The following is a 19,219-nucleotide window of genomic DNA, read 5'->3' as shown; positions in this document are numbered from 1 at the left end:
CAGAGAAAGCTGGGGCTTTTGAACCTCCAGTTCTGGTGCTCATGATATGTTCATGATATCACCTGTTATATAGAAGCCTTCGTGAAAAGCTGGGACTCGGGATGCCTGGAGGTTGGGGAATATGGGATCAAGTTGGCCAGGAAAAATCCAAATCCCGGCTGTGTTGGAGGAGGTGGCACTTAATGGATTAGTGTGGGGTCCATTAATTTTCAGAGAGCAGGATCTATGGAGTGTGTTGATTGATTAACCCTATAGGGGAGGCCATCTGGTCCCATTAGCAGCCTCTGCTTAGAGCTTCTTGTCTCCTGAGCTCCTGCTATCGATGATAGGGTGCCCCAGGGAGAGGAAAGCCCAGACAGCCTCTGATGGCCTCAACCCAGGATTCTGGAAGTGAGGAGTACTTGCCATCTGGGGCCCTTGAATGTGGCCAGTGGTGAAAGTAGGAGCTCCTATTTATATCACACTTTCTCCTACTCTTTTTTTTTCCTTCTCTGTTTCCCCCCTTCCTTCTTCCCCCCTTTTTTCCCCGCAAGCTTTATTTTCTTCAGATAAGAAACAACCCATAATAACTCCCATTTCCTGGTTTAAAGAATAGCATTAAGGCAGACAGCTGGTATAGTTATCTCTGATGGATAGGGGTGGTTAGGGGTGTGGTGCCCCCATAATCTGGAAAATCTGAGTAAAAGTTGTCAGTCCTTTCTTTGTCCCAGAGAAAATGTCTGAAATTTTTCTTTTTCTTGTATGTTATGTTTAGAATATCTTGGTGTAAAATTTAGGTTATTTGGTCAAAAGCTTTGTGTTATCTGCCACTTCCACAAAGCTCCCTCCAGAATCTTTTTTTTTTTTTTTAAATTTAAACCCCAGTAACCTTTTCCATATCTGACCCAGACGATACCCAAAGACTTTAAGTTGTAGAATAGATTTGTCTCAGCAGAGGAAATTTCCTCTGCTGAGACAGTTGAATAAATGAAATGAGTCAGATGAAAAAATCTTATAACATCTGAGACACGATATTTTAAGGTTTTCAGAGCACTTGAATGGACTCATCAGGGTTCACACCAAACCTGTGAAATGGGGGTGACGGACATATCCTCCTCATGTGGTGGATGTGGAAACTGAGGCAAATAGAAGTTAAGGCACGTTTTCCCAGATCATGAAGCTAATAACAACCAGTAACTAGAAGGGGTTTGAACTTGGGTTCTAATTTCTCTAAGATTGGAGTCCTGGTGTCCAATCAAGCTCTCTCCCCAATGTCCCTTTCTCCTTGTCCTCTCATGGGACGGGGGGAATCCCCAGAGGCTGAGACCTCCTAGCCAGCGGACAGAGGGTTGAGCCACTTAGAGATGGAGAAGATGTTTGGCCAGGAAGAGGAAACATTTTGCCAGTTCCCAGAAGGTGGTTAGCCACCCTTGCTTATATTTTCCTTCTTGGTCCCGGGACCGGGTTTCCCTTGTGCTTGCGTCTGGGTCTGACTGTTATCTCCAGTCCAGATGAGCTGGCTGGAGTCTCTGGGAGGAGCTGGGGAGCTGCCTGGTCTCCTTGGGCAGTGGGGAAATCTGCTCCGGGGGCTAGGAGAGGGCGGGCCGAACCAGCCGCCGTCCACCTGGGGTTTACCTTTGGGTTAATGATTTGCAAAGAGAGTTGATGAGGCTTTTCTTGGCCTGGGCGCTCCTCCTCCGGCCAGCGGGGCATGGGAATGGGGACGAGGCCTTTCTGTTCTTCCCCATGATCTCTGGTCTCCCTCCTCTCTGATCAGATTTCCTTCTTTCTTCCAACAGGAGAAGGTGGTGAGCTGAGCAAAGTCACAGGCAGATGGCTTCCTCAGACCCGTCTCCTCAGCCTGCAGTAGGTACTGTAACTACCAGCCCTTATTTCTTTTTCCAATTTGTTTTTCATTTCATATTATGGTCCATCTCCGGGTCACATGGCTGAAAAGTCAGTATGGGTGAGATCGGTGCTGCTGGATCGGGGGAACTAAAGAGTCCTGACTTTAAATCCTTTAAATTAAATTTAAAAATTAAAAGACTTTAAATCTGTAGATTGCTAGAGCCAGCAAAAAACTTGGGAACTAAGACATCAGGAGGATCCGAATCCTCAGAACAAAGGATGTCAGAACTTAGAACTGGGAAGAACCTCAGAACGGAATGGAAGGGTTTATGTGATTTATCTTAACCACTCTTTATTCAAATGAGGAAACTGAGGCAGGCTGGAATCAGTCCTCAAAGAGCTCAGAGAGAAATAAGAGGGGACAGAGATACTGTAAAAATAGATCATGGTGACTGCATAAAAGAGAGAGCAGTTTATGGGAATTCTGAGGCACTTCTGACTTGGGAAAATCAGAGAGGCTTTGTGGACGTCATGGCACTTGTCCTGGCCTTGGAGGTAGGGTAGGATTTTGACAAGTGATAAAGTGAATTGGAGGCCTTCCAGGCAGGCCTTCAAAGAGGTACAGAGGGAACCAAAAGCTTGGTGGCTAGGCTTCTGGGGGAGGGACTGTGACAAGGAGTCATGGGACATAAATCTGGAAAGGTCAGCTGGGGCCCATTCACAGAGGATCTTGAATTTCAGGTTGAAATTTTTACTGCTTTGCTCAGTACGCCATAGGAAGCTCTTGAAGTTATGCTATCAGAGCTGCACTTGAGGAAGAGTCTTCAGGTGGCAGTTTAATTAGTTTAATTTGATTCAGCACATATTTATTAAGTGGCTATTGTGGGCCTGGCACTGGGGATACAAAAATGGAAGCAGCTCCATGTTTTTGGGAGTTTTGTTCTACTGGGGAATATAACAGGTCATGAGAAAATGGATATAGGGTATCCACAAAGTAGGAAGAAGTGAAGAAAGGGAAAGTATACTGACTTTGCAGGCAGGGGACTTGTATTCAGATTGGACCCTCGCGTTTACTGCCTGTAATGTGGCACAAGTCATTGGGCTAAAAAATGTGGTCTTTAGGCCAGCTGGTCTCTGAAGTCCCTCCCAGATTTAGGTTTATGATCTCATGTTAATACCCAGTGAATTGGAGAGAGCTAATAACTGGGAGATGGAAATGGTCCAGAAAAGGCCTTGCGTAGGTGTTGGGGTCATGAGCCAGGATTTTACCAGGCAGAGCTGAAGAGCACTTGGATTAAATCCTACTTTAACCTAACAAGCATTTATTATATGTCAAGCATTGAGATAGACATTGGGGAAACAAAGGTAAAAGCGAAAGGTTCCCATCTTGAAGGAACTTTAAATCTTACAGACAGAATTCTATGTCTGGTAGAGCAATTGTGCAAAGAGGTGGAGGTGGGAGATGACTAAAGGAACCGCTGGCAGCCCACCTTCACAAGAGAATAATGTGAAATAAGACCCATAAGTGAGGTGGGAGCCAGTTAGTGGAAGCCTGGATTGGAGCTGGGAGAGAGCAGAAATGGGGAGACCAATAGACATGGAGGCTGCCATGGTGAACAATCCCTTCCTGTTGTCTGCTTTCCCTGGGTGTTAGAAAGAGATAACAGAAGTTTAAAAAAAAATTAAAGATCTTGGAGTAAATGATATGCATTTAATCAAATGATTTAAGATACTTTCTCATCTGAAAACTAAGAATTTTCCTTATCCTCTTGATTCTTCTTCTTCTTTCTTCTTCTGCCTTTTTTATTCTGTCTTCTTTCTTTTCTTCTATCTATCTTTCTATTTCTTTCTGTTTCTCCCTCTCTCTTCTTCTCCCTCTCCTTGTCGCTCTCCCTTTCCCTCACTCTCTCTTCCCTTATTTCTTTCCTTTTCTTTTTTTCCTCTGTTTTCCTTCCTCCTTCTCTGTGTCTTTCATCTCTGCCTTTCTCTTCCTCCCTCCCTCTCTCTCTGTGTCTATTTCTCTCTATCTCTCTCCCTCTTTTGTGTGTGTGTGTGTGTGTGTGTGTGTTTGTGTGTGTGTGTGTGTGTGTGTGTGTGTGTATGTGTGTGTGTGTGTGTGTGTGTGTATGTATGGGTGGGTGTTTCATGAATAGATGATTCAGAACGTAGGATTTTGTTTGATCATTTCAGTCCTTTCAAACTCTTTATGACCCCATTTGAGGTTTTTTTTTTTTTTTTTTTTTTTTTTGGCAAAGATAATGGAGAAATTTGCTATTTTCTTCTCCAGCTCATTTTACAGATGAGGAAACTGAGGCAAATTAGGTTAAGTGACTTCCTCAGTGATCCCACAACTAGGAAATGTCTGAGGATAGATTTGAGTTCAAGTCCCGATTCTAGCCCTGCCTGGCCAATATCTGACCTCTTCGTTATTTTGGAATCTGGGAGACCGGGTTAAAGTCCCATTCCTGACACTTACTGGCTACATGACTCTGGACAGAGAGCTTAACTTCTCAGGGCCTCTGACAGCTTCTAAGACAAGAAGTTGCAGAAAAAATGATGACTTGCATGAGTAGAAGGAATTCCCTCAGGCAGTGAATCTCCTCCCATGAAATCATAGGTCCAGGGCTTGACTTTTATGGTGACAGGGCTGTCCATTGACTAGTAAGAGAAATGCCTGAGTTCTGAGCATCTAAGAATAGCAAAAGGAGTAATCATTCACTTGCTCATTCAACATTTGCTGGACTCCAACACAATGATGTCATTTTTGTTCTCAGAACATAGGGACAACAACCAAACATTTGCTACCATGAGTGGGGGTGGGGATAGAAAGAAAAAAGATAAAAATCTCTGTCTGTGAGAATTTTAATAATAATAATAGCTAGCATTTAAATGGGGCTTTAAGGTTTGTAAAGCACTATGCATATGTTATCTCATTTTATTTTCACAAAATTGCTGGAAGAAAGATGCTTTTATTGTGCCCATTTCACAGATGGGAAAACTGAGACTGATGAAGGCTAAATGACTAGTTCAGAGTCACCTAGCTAATAAGTATCTGAGGCTGGATTTGAATTCAAGTCTTTAGGACTCCAAGTCTACCGTGCTTACCCCTAGGGTACTATGACACATATATACATAATCAGCTATAATATGACATGGCAGGGCTGGAAACTGGTGACTTCATTCTAGGGAACTCCCAGATGAGGAAACTCCTTCTACCAAGATATATAGGTACTTTTTCTGCTGTTGCTGCTACCATTATAGCCACAACAACAAGAATTACAAGAACTACTAGTACTATTACTACTTAGTTCTTACTGCTTCTACTATTACACTACTACTACTATTTTATTATTATTACTACTGCTATTTTTACTACTACTCTCACTATTACTACTACTACTACTATTTCTAATAGTACTACTACTACCACTACCACTATCAATACTACTATTATTACTACTACTATTACTATTGCTGCTACTACTACTACTACTATTACTACTGTTACTACTACTACTACTAGTACTACTAAGACTATTACTACTACTACTACTACTACTACTATTACTACTGTTACTACTAGTACTACTACTAAGACCATTATTACCATTACCACTACTACCACCACTACTAGTACTATAATTACTACTGTTACTACATTACTACTGCTGTTGCTACTACTACTAGTACTAGTACTATTCCTAAGACTATTACTAACACTATTACTACCATCACTAATTATTACTACTACTGCTACTATACTACTATTACTACTACTATTGCTGCTGCTACTACTATTAAGACTATTACTATGATTACTATTACTACTACTGCTACTGCAACACTACTACTATTAGTACTACTATTACTACCACTGCCACCATTGCAGGCTACCATTACTACCACTACTGCCCCATCACTACTCCTACCACCACCACCACCACCATTACTATTCCCTAACCTTTATAAAATTTCATGAGATTTAATTTTCCAGTTATCTCCTTTTAGCTTCTCTAGCACTATGAGGTAGGTGCTATTATTGAGTCATATTTTAGATGAGGAATCAGGGAGAGAGATTACTTTAGGTTCACACAGCTGGTGAGTTTCAGAGGCAGCTTTTGGACAAAGGTCTCTTCACTACAATTCAACCACTTCATCTATTTTGCTATTTGGGACTAAAAGGATCAGTGAATTGTTCAGGTTCACATAGCCAGTATTTCTTGGCCTTTTTGCTTCCTATCCAATGCACCACACTGCTTTTTTTCTGTATAGAAGGAGACTAAACAGGATGATCTGACAGTCAAAGGGGGAAAAAGGGGCTTTAGGGAGAACTTGACAGTTAATAAGAGGGCTTTTATAATATGGTTCATTTTGGCAAATTTATGAAGTACCTACTCTCAACTCTGAACTTGGTGGTGAGGGATAAATAGTCTTTGCCTTATTGTCCTTAAAACCAGAGAATTCAAAGTGGCTCGTGTTAACTTTCTACCAATACAGAGAAACCCAGCTTGTTCTTCATTAAATGTGGAAAAGCTTTCTCTAACCAGCTTCTGGCAATGACATATTCACAGATTTTAGTATGTAGGGAAGGTGTGATAAAGAGCCAAGGGGAGATCTGGACAGGTGCTCTAGGAAATTGTAAGTCACCTGACAAGTGCTACCACCAATAGAAGCAGGGAAGTTGGAAGATATTGCTTTAGAAGAGTTCACCTTTGGATGTGTCTAGTTTGAGGTAGAGATGTCCACTGGGCAGCTGGAAGCATGGGACTGGAATTCAGTGGAAGGGTTAGTGCTGATACATAGACAAGGAATTCATCTGCATGTAGGTGATCTCTGGATTCTTGGGAACTATTGAGATTACCAAGAGGAAGAAAGAGAAGAAGATCTAAGAAAAATATTCCAAGGAGCATATTCAAGGTGAGGGAATGAAAGGATGGTGGAGTCCTTCCTTAGTCACTAAGGGAAAGGAGACCTAGGAGGAGTGATCAAGCAGGATAGAACCAGCAGAGAGCAGTGCCATGGAAACCCAAGGTTATTTGGAACAGAAACTAGGTTGAGTACTGCAAAAAAGCCAAGGAAGATGGGACCAGAGAAAAGATTGTGGAGTTCAATGGAGTTAGGAGATCCGTGGTCATTTCTGAGAGAGCAGATTTATTGGAGAGATGGGGTTAGAGGCCAGATTTCAAGGGTTCAGAAGTGAGCCATGAGCAGCAGGGAAGTTCAACTGAAGACTGCTTGTTGACACCACAATTGGTATATTTTGTTGGAGCTCAGCAGACACATCTTTTTTATTCATTCATTTAATATTTTCCCCAGTTGTATTTTTGAGAAAAAAATATGTTTGTTTTAAATTTTTTTGAGTTCTAGGTTCTCTTTCTTATCCCCACCCACAATTAAGAAACCATATGTGAAATTATGCAAAACATTTCCACAGAAGTCATGTTGTGAAAGAAAACATAGCCCTCTCATCTTAAGGAAAATAAAAACCTTCAAGAAAAATAAGTTTTGAGAGAGAGAGAGAGAGAGAGAGAGAGAGAGAGAGAGAGAGAGAGAGAGAGAGAGAGAGAACGAGAATGAATTCTTCAATCTGTATTCAGATACAATTAGTTCCTTCTCTGAGTATAGATGAGGATTTTTCATTATAAGTCCTACAGAGTAGTTGTAGATCATTGTACTGCTAAGAATAGCAAAATCATTTACAGCTGGTCATCCAAGAACAATGCTATTATATAGTACATTTCACTTTGCCTGAGTTTATGGAGGATTTTTCAGGTTTTTTTTTTTGAGAGCATCCTGCTCATCCTTTCCCATAGAACCATAATATTCCATCACAAACACATATGATACTTTATTGATCCATTCCCTGAATGATGGTTATCCTCTCAATTTCCATTTTTTTCCCTGAGAAAAAAGCTGCTATAAATATTTTTTGTACATATATTTTTTTTTAGAATCTCTTTTGGTATTCATGCTTGGTAGTAGTGTTGTTAGGTCAAAAGATATGCATGAATTTATAGTTCTTTGAGCACAAATCATATCTTTTGATCATTTATCAATTGGGGCATGGCTTTTATTTTTTAAAATTTTGACTCAGTTCTCTCTATGTTTGAGGAGGGATCCTTAGAGAAACTTGCTTCAAAATTCTTTACAATTAGCATTGCTAACTGTATTTCCTCTCATTTATTCTTTTTCTCCTTTTACTCTGTCCCTCCTAAAAATATTTTGCTACCGACCACTCCCTCCACCAGTATGCCCTCTCTTTTTATTATGCTTCCTTTCTCATAACCCATTTACCTCCTATTTCCTACAGAGTAAGATAGATTTCTATACTCATATTGAATATATATACTATTTCCTCTTTAAGCCAGTCTTAATGAGAGTAAGGGTCATTTACTCCCTTTTTCTTCTCTCTCTTCCCCTCCACTACCAAAGCTTTTTCTTGCCTCTTTTTTTATGGCAGATAATTTGTGCCATTCCACTTTTCCCTTTCCCTTTCTCCAGTATATTCCTTCCTCACTCCTTAATTTCATCATTAAAAAAAGATATTATCTTTTCATATTTAATTCATACCTGTGCCCTCTGTCTATATATACTCTTTGTAACTGCTATAATAATGAGAAAGCTCTAATGAGCTATACGTATCATCCTCCCATGTAGGAATATAAACAGATTATATCACTTTTCTGATTCCCTTCTTATGCTTCTCCAGAGTCCTATATTTGAAAACTAAATTTTACATTCAGCTCTAGTCTTTTCATCATGAATGCTTGAAAATCCTCTATTTCATTGAATGACCATCTTTTCCCCTGAAGGATTATACTCAGGTTTGCTGGGTAGGTAATTTTTGATTGTAAGCTCTTTATATTCCAAGCCCTCCAGTCCTTTAATGTAGAAGCTGCTAAATCTTGTGTTATCCTGACAGCGTCTCCACTGTACTTGAATTGTTTCTTTCAGATGCTTGCAATATTTTCTCCTTGATTTGGGAGTTATGGAATTTGGTTATAATATTCCTGGGAATTTTTATTTTGGGATGTCTTTCAGGAGGTGGTTGATGGATTCTTTCAATTTCTATTTTGCCCTGTCATTCTAGAATATTAGGACAAATTTTCTTGATAATTTCTTAAAAGATGATGTCCAAGTTCTTTTTTTGATCATGACTTTCAAGTAGAACAATAATTTTTAAATTATCTTTTCTGGGTCTATTTTCTGAGTCAGTTTTTTTTCAATGAAATATTGCACATTTTTTCTGTTTTTTCATTTTTTTGTTTTATTGTATCCTGATTTCTCATTAGCTTCCATTTTCAGGAGACACTTTTTAACAAAATTCATTTGTTGCAATGTTAAGCAAAATGTTCAGTGGAATGATTGCATCAACATAGATATAACTTTTTTTTTAATTTAAATTTTATTTTATTTAATAATAACTTTGTATTGACAGAATCCATGCCAGGGTAATTTTTTACAACATTATCCCTTGCACTCGCTTATGTTTTGTTTTTTCCCCTCTCTCCCTCCACCCCCCCCCCCAAGATGGCAAGCAGTCCTATATATGTTAAATATGTTGCAGTATAGATATAACTTTTTATTCTTGTCATTAAAAGAAAGGAAGGCTGTGTACTCTCTCTTTAATAATTTTGCACAAACTTTATTGGACTTGGCCCAAGTTTGGTTTCCTTTTATGGCTATGTAGAGCACCTTTTCATGGCATTATAGATTTGAAACTGGAAGGGACCTTAGAAATCATCAATCTAACTCCCTCATTTCTAGATGAGGAGACAAGAGACAGAAACAAGCTGACAACCACAGCTAAGGTCCCTGAGAGAAGGCACTCATTCCTGAGTTGGGGTGCTTTCCTTTCGCTCCACCTCATTTGTCTTGTCTTTTAAGAGTTCAGCAGGGAAAAAATGGGGAGAATTATTCAAGCAAAAGTAAGTAGTCAACAAGTTTTATTAAGTCCTTAATATATACTAGGCAGAGGCAATTCCTTAGTAGTTTATGAAGTATTTAATCTGTGTTAGGAATACACAGAAAAATGAAAACATATCCTGCCCTCAAGAAGCTCCCAGTCCAATGGAGAAGAAATGGAAATAGCTAGGTACATTCAAAAAGAAATGGCAGGTGATCTTAGAAAGTATTAGGAGCAGACTAGATGGAGAAACGTGGCCTTTGAGTTGAGACTTGAAAGAAGCAGTGAGTCTAAGAGGTAGAGAAGAGGTACCCCTAGTCTGGGGTAGGGACTGCAGTTTGTGCAAAGGCATGATGTTGGGAAACGAATACTTGTGAGAGGAATATCTAGGAGATCGGTGTCCCTGGATCCTATTGTTCATGAAAGGGAGTTCTGTTCAAGAGATTGGAAAGTTAGGAAGGAGCCAGATTATGAAGGGGTTTAAATATCAAACAGAGGATTTTATATTTAATCCTGGGAGTGATAGGGAGCCACTGCAAGTTTATTAGATAGTGGGTGACATGGTCAGACCCGGACTTTAGAAAAATCTCTTTGGCAGTTGAATGGGCAGTGGATGGGAGTCAGGAGAGACTCGAGGATGGGAGTCAATTAGGAGACTATTGCAATAGTCCAGATGAGAGAAGATGAGGGACTGAACCAGGATGGGGGCTGAGTGAGCTGAGAGAAGGGGATTTAGACAAGAGAGGTTGTTTCATTAGAAAGGAGAGCAATGGATTGGGCAAGAGGGATGAAGGTAGAATGAGGCGTCAAGGATGATCCCATGTGTCTGATTCTTCATTACCCCTTCTGGGGTTTTCTTGGCAACGATACTGGAGTAACTTGTCATTTCCTTTTTCCAGATCATTTTATAGATGAGGAAATGGAGGCAGACAGTGGAGATCAGTTCAATTCCATACTGTACTATGGCTCGATGTAGGAAATCCAGGTTCAAGTCCAGCTTCTGAAGCTTACTATTGAAAAACAAGTCACTTAAAAGTAATAATAGTTCACATTAATATAGTACTTTTAGGTCTGCAAAGTACTTTATATATGTTATCTTGTTTATTCTTCAAAACAGCCTGGTGAGGTAGATACTATCATTAGTCCCATTGTGTAAATGGAGAAAACTGAGGAAGAGAAAAAAAAATCAGAAATTAAGTGACTTTCTCAGGACCACACAGCTGGGCTGTTTCCAAGGTAGAATTTGAATAAGGTTCATCCTGATTTCCAGGTGCAGCACTCTAACTGCCACTGTCTACACCTTTCCTTATTTGTAAAATGTAGCATTTGAACTAGATGGTGTTTGGGATTCACATCTTACTGTCATCCAATTCTTAAGCACTAACTGTGTGCTGGGAATGTGCTAGGTATGGGGATGCAAAAATCTTGCCATGAAATAATTCCTGTCTCCAAAGATCTTCCATGGTGTTGCCAAGAAAACATTGTAAATGTAAAAAAAAAACCCTCAATTATTGTAAAGGGAAAGAGCAGGATGTGAGAAAGCTGGAATAGATATAGAATCACAGAGCAACACTAGAAGAGATCTTTTGGGGGGAGATTATCTGCTCCCATTTTCATTTTACAGAGGAGGAAACTGAGGCACAAAATGATGACATTACTTGCTTAGGGTGAAACTTGAACTCTGGTTTTTCTGATTCTAAGGGCACCTTGCAACCCAGTATGCCATTACTGAGCCAAATTGCATCGGACCTTAAATGCCAGGATAACAACCTGGCATCGTATACCATAGGCAATGGGGATCCATTGAAGGCTTTTGAAGAAGGGGTATAATCATAAATAAGAGTACACTGGCACTTGGAGAAGGACAAACTGGAGCAGAGAAAGATGGAAGCAAACAAGCATTTATTAAGCACTTGCTGTATGACAGACTTTATATTATACACTCGGGGTACAAAGAGACAAAATACAGTCCCTGCCCTCAAGGAACTTCCAGTCAAATAGGGGAGATGAAAGATGTGTAAATAAGTTCTAGATGGGTTAGGTAGAAAAAATGAACAGAGAAACCCCTTCCTTTGGAGAGGGGTTGTTGTGGAATGCTTCTAGTAAAAGATGGGATTTTTGTTTGGATTTAAAGGAAACCCCAAAGGTCAGTAGTCAGCAGAAGAGAGGGTGAGAGCGGGGATTACATGCATGGGGGCAGCCAGAGGAAATGCCTGGGGTTGAGATGGAATGTCTTGTCCAGGGAGCTTCCAGCAGGTCAGGGTCATTAGATGGAAAAGAATGTGTTAAAGAGGGAGGAGTAAGACTGGAGGGAGCTAAGTTATGAAGGGTTTTAGGTATACCAAGTAGAAAATTTTATATTTGATCAGGGAACCATTGGAGTTTGTTGAGTAGGGGGTAATTTGAATGGGTCTGTACTTTAGGAAAATCACTTTCGTGGTTGAATAGAGAATATATTAAGGTGGGAAGAGACTTGAAGCAGACAGATTTGCTACTAGGCTATTACAGTAGTCCAGGTGTGAAGTCCCATACCAGAGTGGGGCAGTGTCAGAAGAAAAAAGGGGACAAATTTGAAAGATGGGGGAAAGGAGAAATTGATAGACTTTGGCAAAAGCTTGGGGATAGGGGAAAAGAAAGTTGAAGAGTCCAGAGTAACTCCTATGTTGTGACTCTGGGGGTCTAGGAGGATAGTGTTGTCCTCTAGAGTAACAGGGAAAGTGGGGAGGGAGCTAGATTTTGGGGAAAAGATAATGTGTTCTGTTTTGGATTTGTTGAGTTTATATTTACTGACCATGCAGTTCTAAATGTCTAAAAGACAATTGGAGATGCAAGATTGGACTGCTGAGAGACTGGGGTAGAAATGGTATATTTGAGAATCATTTTGAAAAAGATAATAATTAAATCCACGGGAATGGATGAGATCACCATAGACAGAGAAGAAGGCCCAGTATGGTAACAGGGCATGGTCTGGAGGAGGTTTCAGCAAAAAAGCTCACAGAGGCCCTTAATCTAGAGCTGAGAAAGTGTTATACTCTTTCATTAAAAAAAATAAAATGAGTATTATTCAGTGACAAGCAGTTCCCTTTGAGCACAGAACTATAAAAGCCCCCAGTTTAGCTGTCTGGGCAATACAGACAAGCCTAAATAGCTCTTCATTGTGCAGTGAAGAGCTTTCTCTAATCAGCTTCTTGCAAAGCAATGCCTTTTCTCCTATTAGTCTTGCTCATAGCAAAACAGATGCAAAGCTTATATTCATACCCTGTTTTTCCCTAATCAAACCAGGTATCCTTGAGAGGTTTTCCCTTGTTTAGACCTCAGTTGGTGCCCCAAAGCATTAAGTTTATCTATCTATCTATTCATTTATTTATTTTTGCTGAGATAATTGGGGTTAAGTGACTTACCCGTGGTCACACACTAGGAAGTATTACGTATGCAAGGCTGGATTTGAACTTGGGTCCTCCTAACTTCAGGACCAGTGCTCTCTCCACTGTGCCATCTAGCTGCTCCAGTTTATTTATTTTTTAATAATACCTTTTTGCTTTCAAGATACATGCAGAGATGGCTCTCAGCATTCACCCTTGCAAAACTTTGTTTCAAATTTCTCTCTTCCTTCTTCCATCCTCTACCCTAGAAAGCAAGAAATCCAATATTTGTTAAACATATGAAATTCTTCTATACCTACTTCCACATTTATCAAAGCATTCAGTTAAATAATGCTATATACAGTAGTGGGATGATTTATCCCTCCTTCAGTCAGCAGAGCAAATCGAGAGTTTTCACATGTGACCCAGCCTCTTTTCCAACTAATCAGAAAAGCTATTCTCTTCCAAACTTCAGGCTTCCAACAAAACCACGGAAAAATCAATTGTCTTCTAAATCTTTTGTTCCCTACCCTTCGTAAAACTTTTTCTTGAGCTTCCTTTATCTTCCAGTGCCTCAAATCAGAACCTCTGATGGTCAAGGACTCATCTTTACCTTATGAGGCAAAACTTAAGAAAATCCATCTCTTCCCATAGTGCCTTGACAGTTATTCGAGGAATAATTTTACACATATAGCTTTCAGAACTCTAAAACACAGTCATATGCCAAAGAATTGATGGACTGCAGTATTTTGCCACCTCATTCATTGCTCTGCTCTCAGCATCTTCATCTGAGGAAAACGGTTTCTAACTTTGGATTTTAAAGCCTTTCATCACCTGGTCCCTTCCTAACCTCTCAGTTTTCTTACACATTATTCCTCTTTACAAAATCTACTGATTCTGCCATCTTGTTTGTTCACTCTGTTTCTTGATTCAATACATTTTTACTGTCTCCTATGTGTGGAATGCTTTTTCTCCTCATTTCCATCTCCTGGTTTCCATGATTTCTTTCAGGTCTCATCTGAGATCCCACCTTCTATATATAAGAAGCCTTTTCCAATCCCCTTCGATGCTATGATTGCCTCTGTGATCATTCATAATTTATCCAAATAGGGGCAGCTGGGTGGCACCGTGGATAGAGCACTAGCCCTGCAGTCAGGAGGACCTGAGTTCAAATCTGGTCTCAGACACTTAATACTTTCTGGTTGTGTGACCTTGGGCAAGTCACTTAATCCCAATTGCCTCAGGGGGAAAAAAAGACTTAGCCCAACCAAAATTGTGTGTTATCTCAGCTATTAGATTGTAAACTCCTCGAGTGTAGGAATAGTAAAAACTATTTTTTTTTTGTAGGAAGTTTTGGATAAATTAGAATTTTTCCGAGGCCATCTTACTGCTAGTAGTCAGGGGGAAATGATGATGATGCTTGAGGGCTGTGGGGAATTTGTGGTTCAGGGAAAGAGGTCCCCAAAGAATGTGTAAAGTCCTGTTGATCTCAAGTTCTGCCCAGCGGAAGTGTGTTGAGTTTTATGCCTACTACAGGGCTTAGCACCTTATCTTGCACATAGTAGGAACTTCCTACAAGTTTGTTGAGCTGAATTTTCAGGACTGGGTTAATGAAAACCCAAACAACAAGCTAAAATCTTTGTCACCTCAGTGAGTAAGGTGACCAACTCTTTCCAGTTTGCGGATGGAGAGGCCATTCACTGGCCACGTCACATTCAACAAGTCTCCCTAACCTTGCTTTCTTTTTCTGCAAAATGTTGAGGTCAGAGTGGCCCAGAAACGGGTGTTTGTGTTTCCATTTTGTCAGGCAGAGGCTGACAGAGGGGCCGCCCTCCAGCCCTATTTGTGCCAGGTACTGTGCCCCCCTCTGGGGTTGTGGGTGTTTGAGTTTGATCTTGATGTGGGCTTGCCAAGATGAGACCCAGATGGGGTTGGGGAAGGCAGGACTGTTTCAGGTGTGGACCTAAAGCCTTCTTTGGGCACAAGGCCCTCTTTGTGTTGATTCAGCCTTATCTGATTATAATTGGCTCATTTCCCCATATGACATGCACAGATTAATCCGACGTGCTATGTGATTGCACTGTTTTCTTGGGCAAAATTCAAACTTTTCCTTTCCCATGGGATAAAGACTTTAGTAGGGCCGTGGTTGACATTTTGGATGCTGTGCCCAATTCCTTTTGTCTGAAACAATTTGTAAATGGGTTTATCAGGGGCAGGGGGACGGACTAAAGGACTTTTTGAAATCCCTTCCTATCAATGACTCTGGCGAGGTTGTTTTCAGTCATGTCCAAGTGTGACCCCATGTGGGGTTTTCTTGATAGAGATACTTGAGTGGTTGGCCATTTCCTTCTCCAGGTCATTTTATAGACGAGGAAACTGAGGCAAGCAGGGTGAAATGACTGATCCAGGGTCACCCAGCTGATGAGAGTGTGAGGGCAGATTTAAACTCAGAAGAGGAGTCTTCTCGACTCCAGGTACCACCTGAGCGTGAGGGATGTTGTAGAAGGGAGAGGAATAGAAAAAAAGGACTTAGGGAGTCTGAACTGGGAAGGGAAGATGAAGGGCAGACAGAGAAGCAGGGGAAACAGGGCCGCCCACTCTAGACTTTCCCTGTCTGAGTCTGAGCCAGTCCAGGTGGGTTGGGGTGGCAGTGTGGGCTCAGCAGTGTTAGAGAGAATTCTTGGAGCTGGCTCAGGGGAACTCCAAACAGGTTTTCTGTCAGCTGTGTTTGTGGACACAGGACTACTGTGTGTCCATTCCTGTACACACACACTCTCATCAAGTCTGGGCTAGCACTGCTGCCTTAAGGTCCCGGCTGGTGGCCTTGAATGGTGGCTCCTTCCTTATCCTGGGCCACGGTATTTTCATCTGTAAAATGAAGAAGCTGGACTTGATGATTGCAGAGGTACTACCAGGTTTAAATGCTGTTTCTGAATAAAACTGAGACTAGAAGTTGCTTTGAAAGTAACATTGAGGGGCAGCCAGGTGGTACAGTGGATAGGGCACCAGCCCTGAAGTCAGGAGGACCTGAGTTCAAATTTGACCTCAGAAACTTAATTCCTAGCTGTGTAATTCTGGGCAAGTCATTTATCCCCAAATGCCTCAGCAAAATAAAAAAAAAAAAAGAAAATAACATTGAAAAATATTCTATGTCCATCATGGGTTATATAGCTCTAGACCTGGAAGGGACTTTATAGGATATCTCATTTTATAGATGAGGAAGCTGAGCCCTCGTTAAAAGAAAGAGATCCATAAGTCAATTAAATCATAGCTCTACTCCCCTCCCCTAATCAAAAGTGGAAGGATTACCAAGTTATTGTGGAGAGTCAATATTGTATAAGAAAAAGAATTTTGGAGTCAGAGAATCTGGATTCAAATAAATCTCTCAATCCCTAAATCTCTGCACATCCTCTCTTGGCCACGGTGGTTTTTTTTTAAACTTTTAATAATATTTTATTTTTCCAAATACATGCAAAGATAGTTTTCAACATTCATTTTTGCAAAACGTTGTGTTCCAAATTTTTCTCCCTCTCTCCCCTTCCCCTCCCCAAGACAGAATCAATCTGATATAGCAATTCTTCTAAACATATCTCCATGTTCATCATGCTGCACAAAAAAATCAGATCAAAAGGGAAAAAATATGAGAAAGAAAAACAAAAACAAGCAAACAAGTAACTACAACAAAAAGGTAAAAACACTCTGCTTTAATCCACGTTCAGTCCCCATAGTTCTCTCTCTGGGTGCAGATGGCTCCTTCCATTGCAAGTCTATTGGAATTGCCTTGGATCACCTCATTGTTGAAAAGAGCCAAATCCGTCACAGTTGATCATCACACAATCTTGTTGCTGTGTACAATGTTTTCTTGGTTCTGTTCACTTGGCATAAATTCACATAAGTCTTTCCAGACTTTTCTGAAATCATCCTGCTGATCATTTCTTACAGAACAATAATATTCCATAACACTCATATATCACAATTTTTTAGCCATTCTCCAACTGATAAACGTCCACTCAGTTTCCAGTTTCTTGCCACTACGAAAAAGGGACTGCAATAAACAGTTTTGCACATGTGGGTCCCTTTCCCTCCTTTAAGATCTCTTTGGGACACAAGCCCAGTAGAGCACTTAAAAAACTATTGCGTCATGCTAGTTGGGCTCCGAGTTCTTTTCCAGCTTCAGGTCTGGGTACTGTGAAATATCTGTGTCGAAAAAAAGTTGATTTTAAAAAAGAATCCTTGAAATATTGACAAAAGCAGGGCATTCTGGTAAATACTAGGGAAGGCTTAAAGTTTAGATTAGATGTTTCTGTCTTAGAAATTGGATAGCTTAGAATTAGATAGCTTCCATTTTAGAACAGAGATGGAATAAGACAAAGATTTATTTAATAATCTCACTAATAATCAGGGCAACAGAGAGGTATAAAGCAAAATATAATATGAATTCCAAGGGGGGAGAGGGCAGTTAGGGAAGGCTCCCTGAAGGAGATTTGGTCTTTAAAGGTCGAGCAGGGATTCGGGAAGTAATAAAGGAGAAGGAAGGAATTCCAGATATTGGGAATAAGGTTAGGGAAGGCATGGAGATGGGAGAGTGGAAGGTATCCTTCCAGGGACATTCAGTTTAGCTGGAGCTGAGGGTGTTTGGAGTTATAAGAAATAATAAAGATATATTGGACAACTTGCCATCTAGGGGAGGGCATGGAGTGGGGGAAATTGGAACACAGGGTTTTACAAAGGCTGATGTTGAATTGTCCATGCATATGTTTTGAAAAATAATAAGCTTTAATAAGAAAAGGAAAATTAAAAAAAAGAAATAATGAAGATCCTTGAATGCCAGGCAGGATAGCTCACACCTCCGTCATGTTACCCTGGCTTTCCACTGCTTCTTTTCCCATTCCCCAAGCAATGTTAGCAGTTTATCTTCCTTCACTTAGGAACGGGCCCTTTCAGTTGGAGAGCTCCATTGAACCCCATCTGGAAAATCCGTCCACCTCCTGTTCCGTAACCATCCAGCTGCTCTCCCTTACATTCTCTGAACCACCCAGCTTCTCCCCTCTTGATCCAGGCCTTCCCACTCATCCCACCAGCTAACTTCTCCCTTCCCTCCCTTCACCTTCCCAGGAGACCAGCCAGCCCAGGATGTCCCAAGGACTTCCCCTGAGGCCGAGGAGGACCCGGGAGAGGCTTTTGAGTTTGATGACAGTGATGAAGAGGAAGAGGACTCCAGGAAGGGCCCAGAGAAGGATGGAGAAGCCCCCCTCATCCAGTTTGATGCTGCCCCTCTCACTGGTGAGCTGGATTCAGGAAGTCCTTTTCTGCTGGGTCTGGGGAGGAAGGGGGGGCTGCGGAGAAGGCCCTTCCCCCCCTAACTGCCATTTCTCTCCAGTTCAGACTGGTCCTGGAAGGTCTTAGCTCATCTCCTGCTCTTGGAAAGCTGAACTGGGAAAATTCCTTCTGATTCCGGGCTCTGGGAATTCCACATTCCTTGGATTTCTGGAACATCTGGGGCTACTTTGGCACTTTTTAAATGGATGTTTTGGCTGAGTTGGCTCCGTTCCGGAGACAGTTGCACATAAGGAGGCTTCTCTGGAAGCCCGCCTCCCCCTCGGTCGGGCAGAGGAAGGGGCCTCTTATCCTGTATTTAGCAGCTCATTCCCCCCGGGGAGACCCCGGAGGGCGGGTTGGGGGAGACAAAAGATCTCCCTGATGCTCAGTGTGGCTCACGGGCTGTTGGACTCTGTCACTTGGGGAGCTGATCTGAGGACTGGATCGGCAGGAACTTCCTGAAAGCAGGACAACGGGCTCCTTGACAAGCTGGCCCTCCCTGACGCGTCGCTGGTCGGCTGCCACCGTCTAAAGTTCCAGGCTCTTGGGGGAGGAGAGGACGCCCTGGGGGTGGTGGTGGGGGACTTCCCCCAGTCCTGCCCTTCTCCTTGGGGGGCCGAGAGAAAGTCCCCTGGGAGCGGGGATGGGGGAGGAGTGAGCCCTGTGAGAATCGAGCTCCCAACTGGAAACACCAGCCAGGACCAGTGATCTCCTGAGTCTCCCCTTCCCCAGGAGAAGATTGGGAAGCGGGGCGGGATGTGGCGAGCTCTTCTGGGACAGCCAGACCGGGGCTAGCGCAGCCGGG

The 19,219-nt window shown here is 41.6% G+C and overlaps 1 protein-coding gene and 1 long non-coding RNA gene across 4 annotated transcripts in view; one reads left to right on the top strand and one right to left on the bottom strand.

Moving 5' to 3' along the window:
- ARHGEF10L (Rho guanine nucleotide exchange factor 10 like) overlaps nt 1-19,219 on the top strand; it is a 221,426-nt gene that overhangs the window by 36,608 nt on the left and 165,599 nt on the right. For all 3 annotated transcript variants that reach the window (XM_051988406.1, XM_051988404.1, XM_051988402.1), the window contains exons 2-3: nt 1,779-1,849; nt 18,211-18,378. In XM_051988406.1, coding sequence (XP_051844366.1) covers nt 1,813-1,849; nt 18,211-18,378 — 205 coding nt within the window. In that variant the 5' untranslated portion in view covers nt 1,779-1,812. The remainder of the gene's footprint in view (nt 1-1,778; nt 1,850-18,210; nt 18,379-19,219) is intronic.
- The window catches only part of LOC127555806 (uncharacterized), a 583,775-nt gene that overhangs the window by 436,654 nt on the left and 127,902 nt on the right, over nt 1-19,219 (bottom strand). The gene's annotated exons all lie outside the window — the stretch shown is intronic.

The sequence above is a fragment of the Antechinus flavipes genome, chromosome 3, assembly GCF_016432865.1.
Source record: "Antechinus flavipes isolate AdamAnt ecotype Samford, QLD, Australia chromosome 3, AdamAnt_v2, whole genome shotgun sequence".
Taxonomy (NCBI): domain Eukaryota; kingdom Metazoa; phylum Chordata; class Mammalia; order Dasyuromorphia; family Dasyuridae; genus Antechinus; species Antechinus flavipes.
This window is presented reverse-complemented; position numbering and strand designations above follow the sequence as displayed.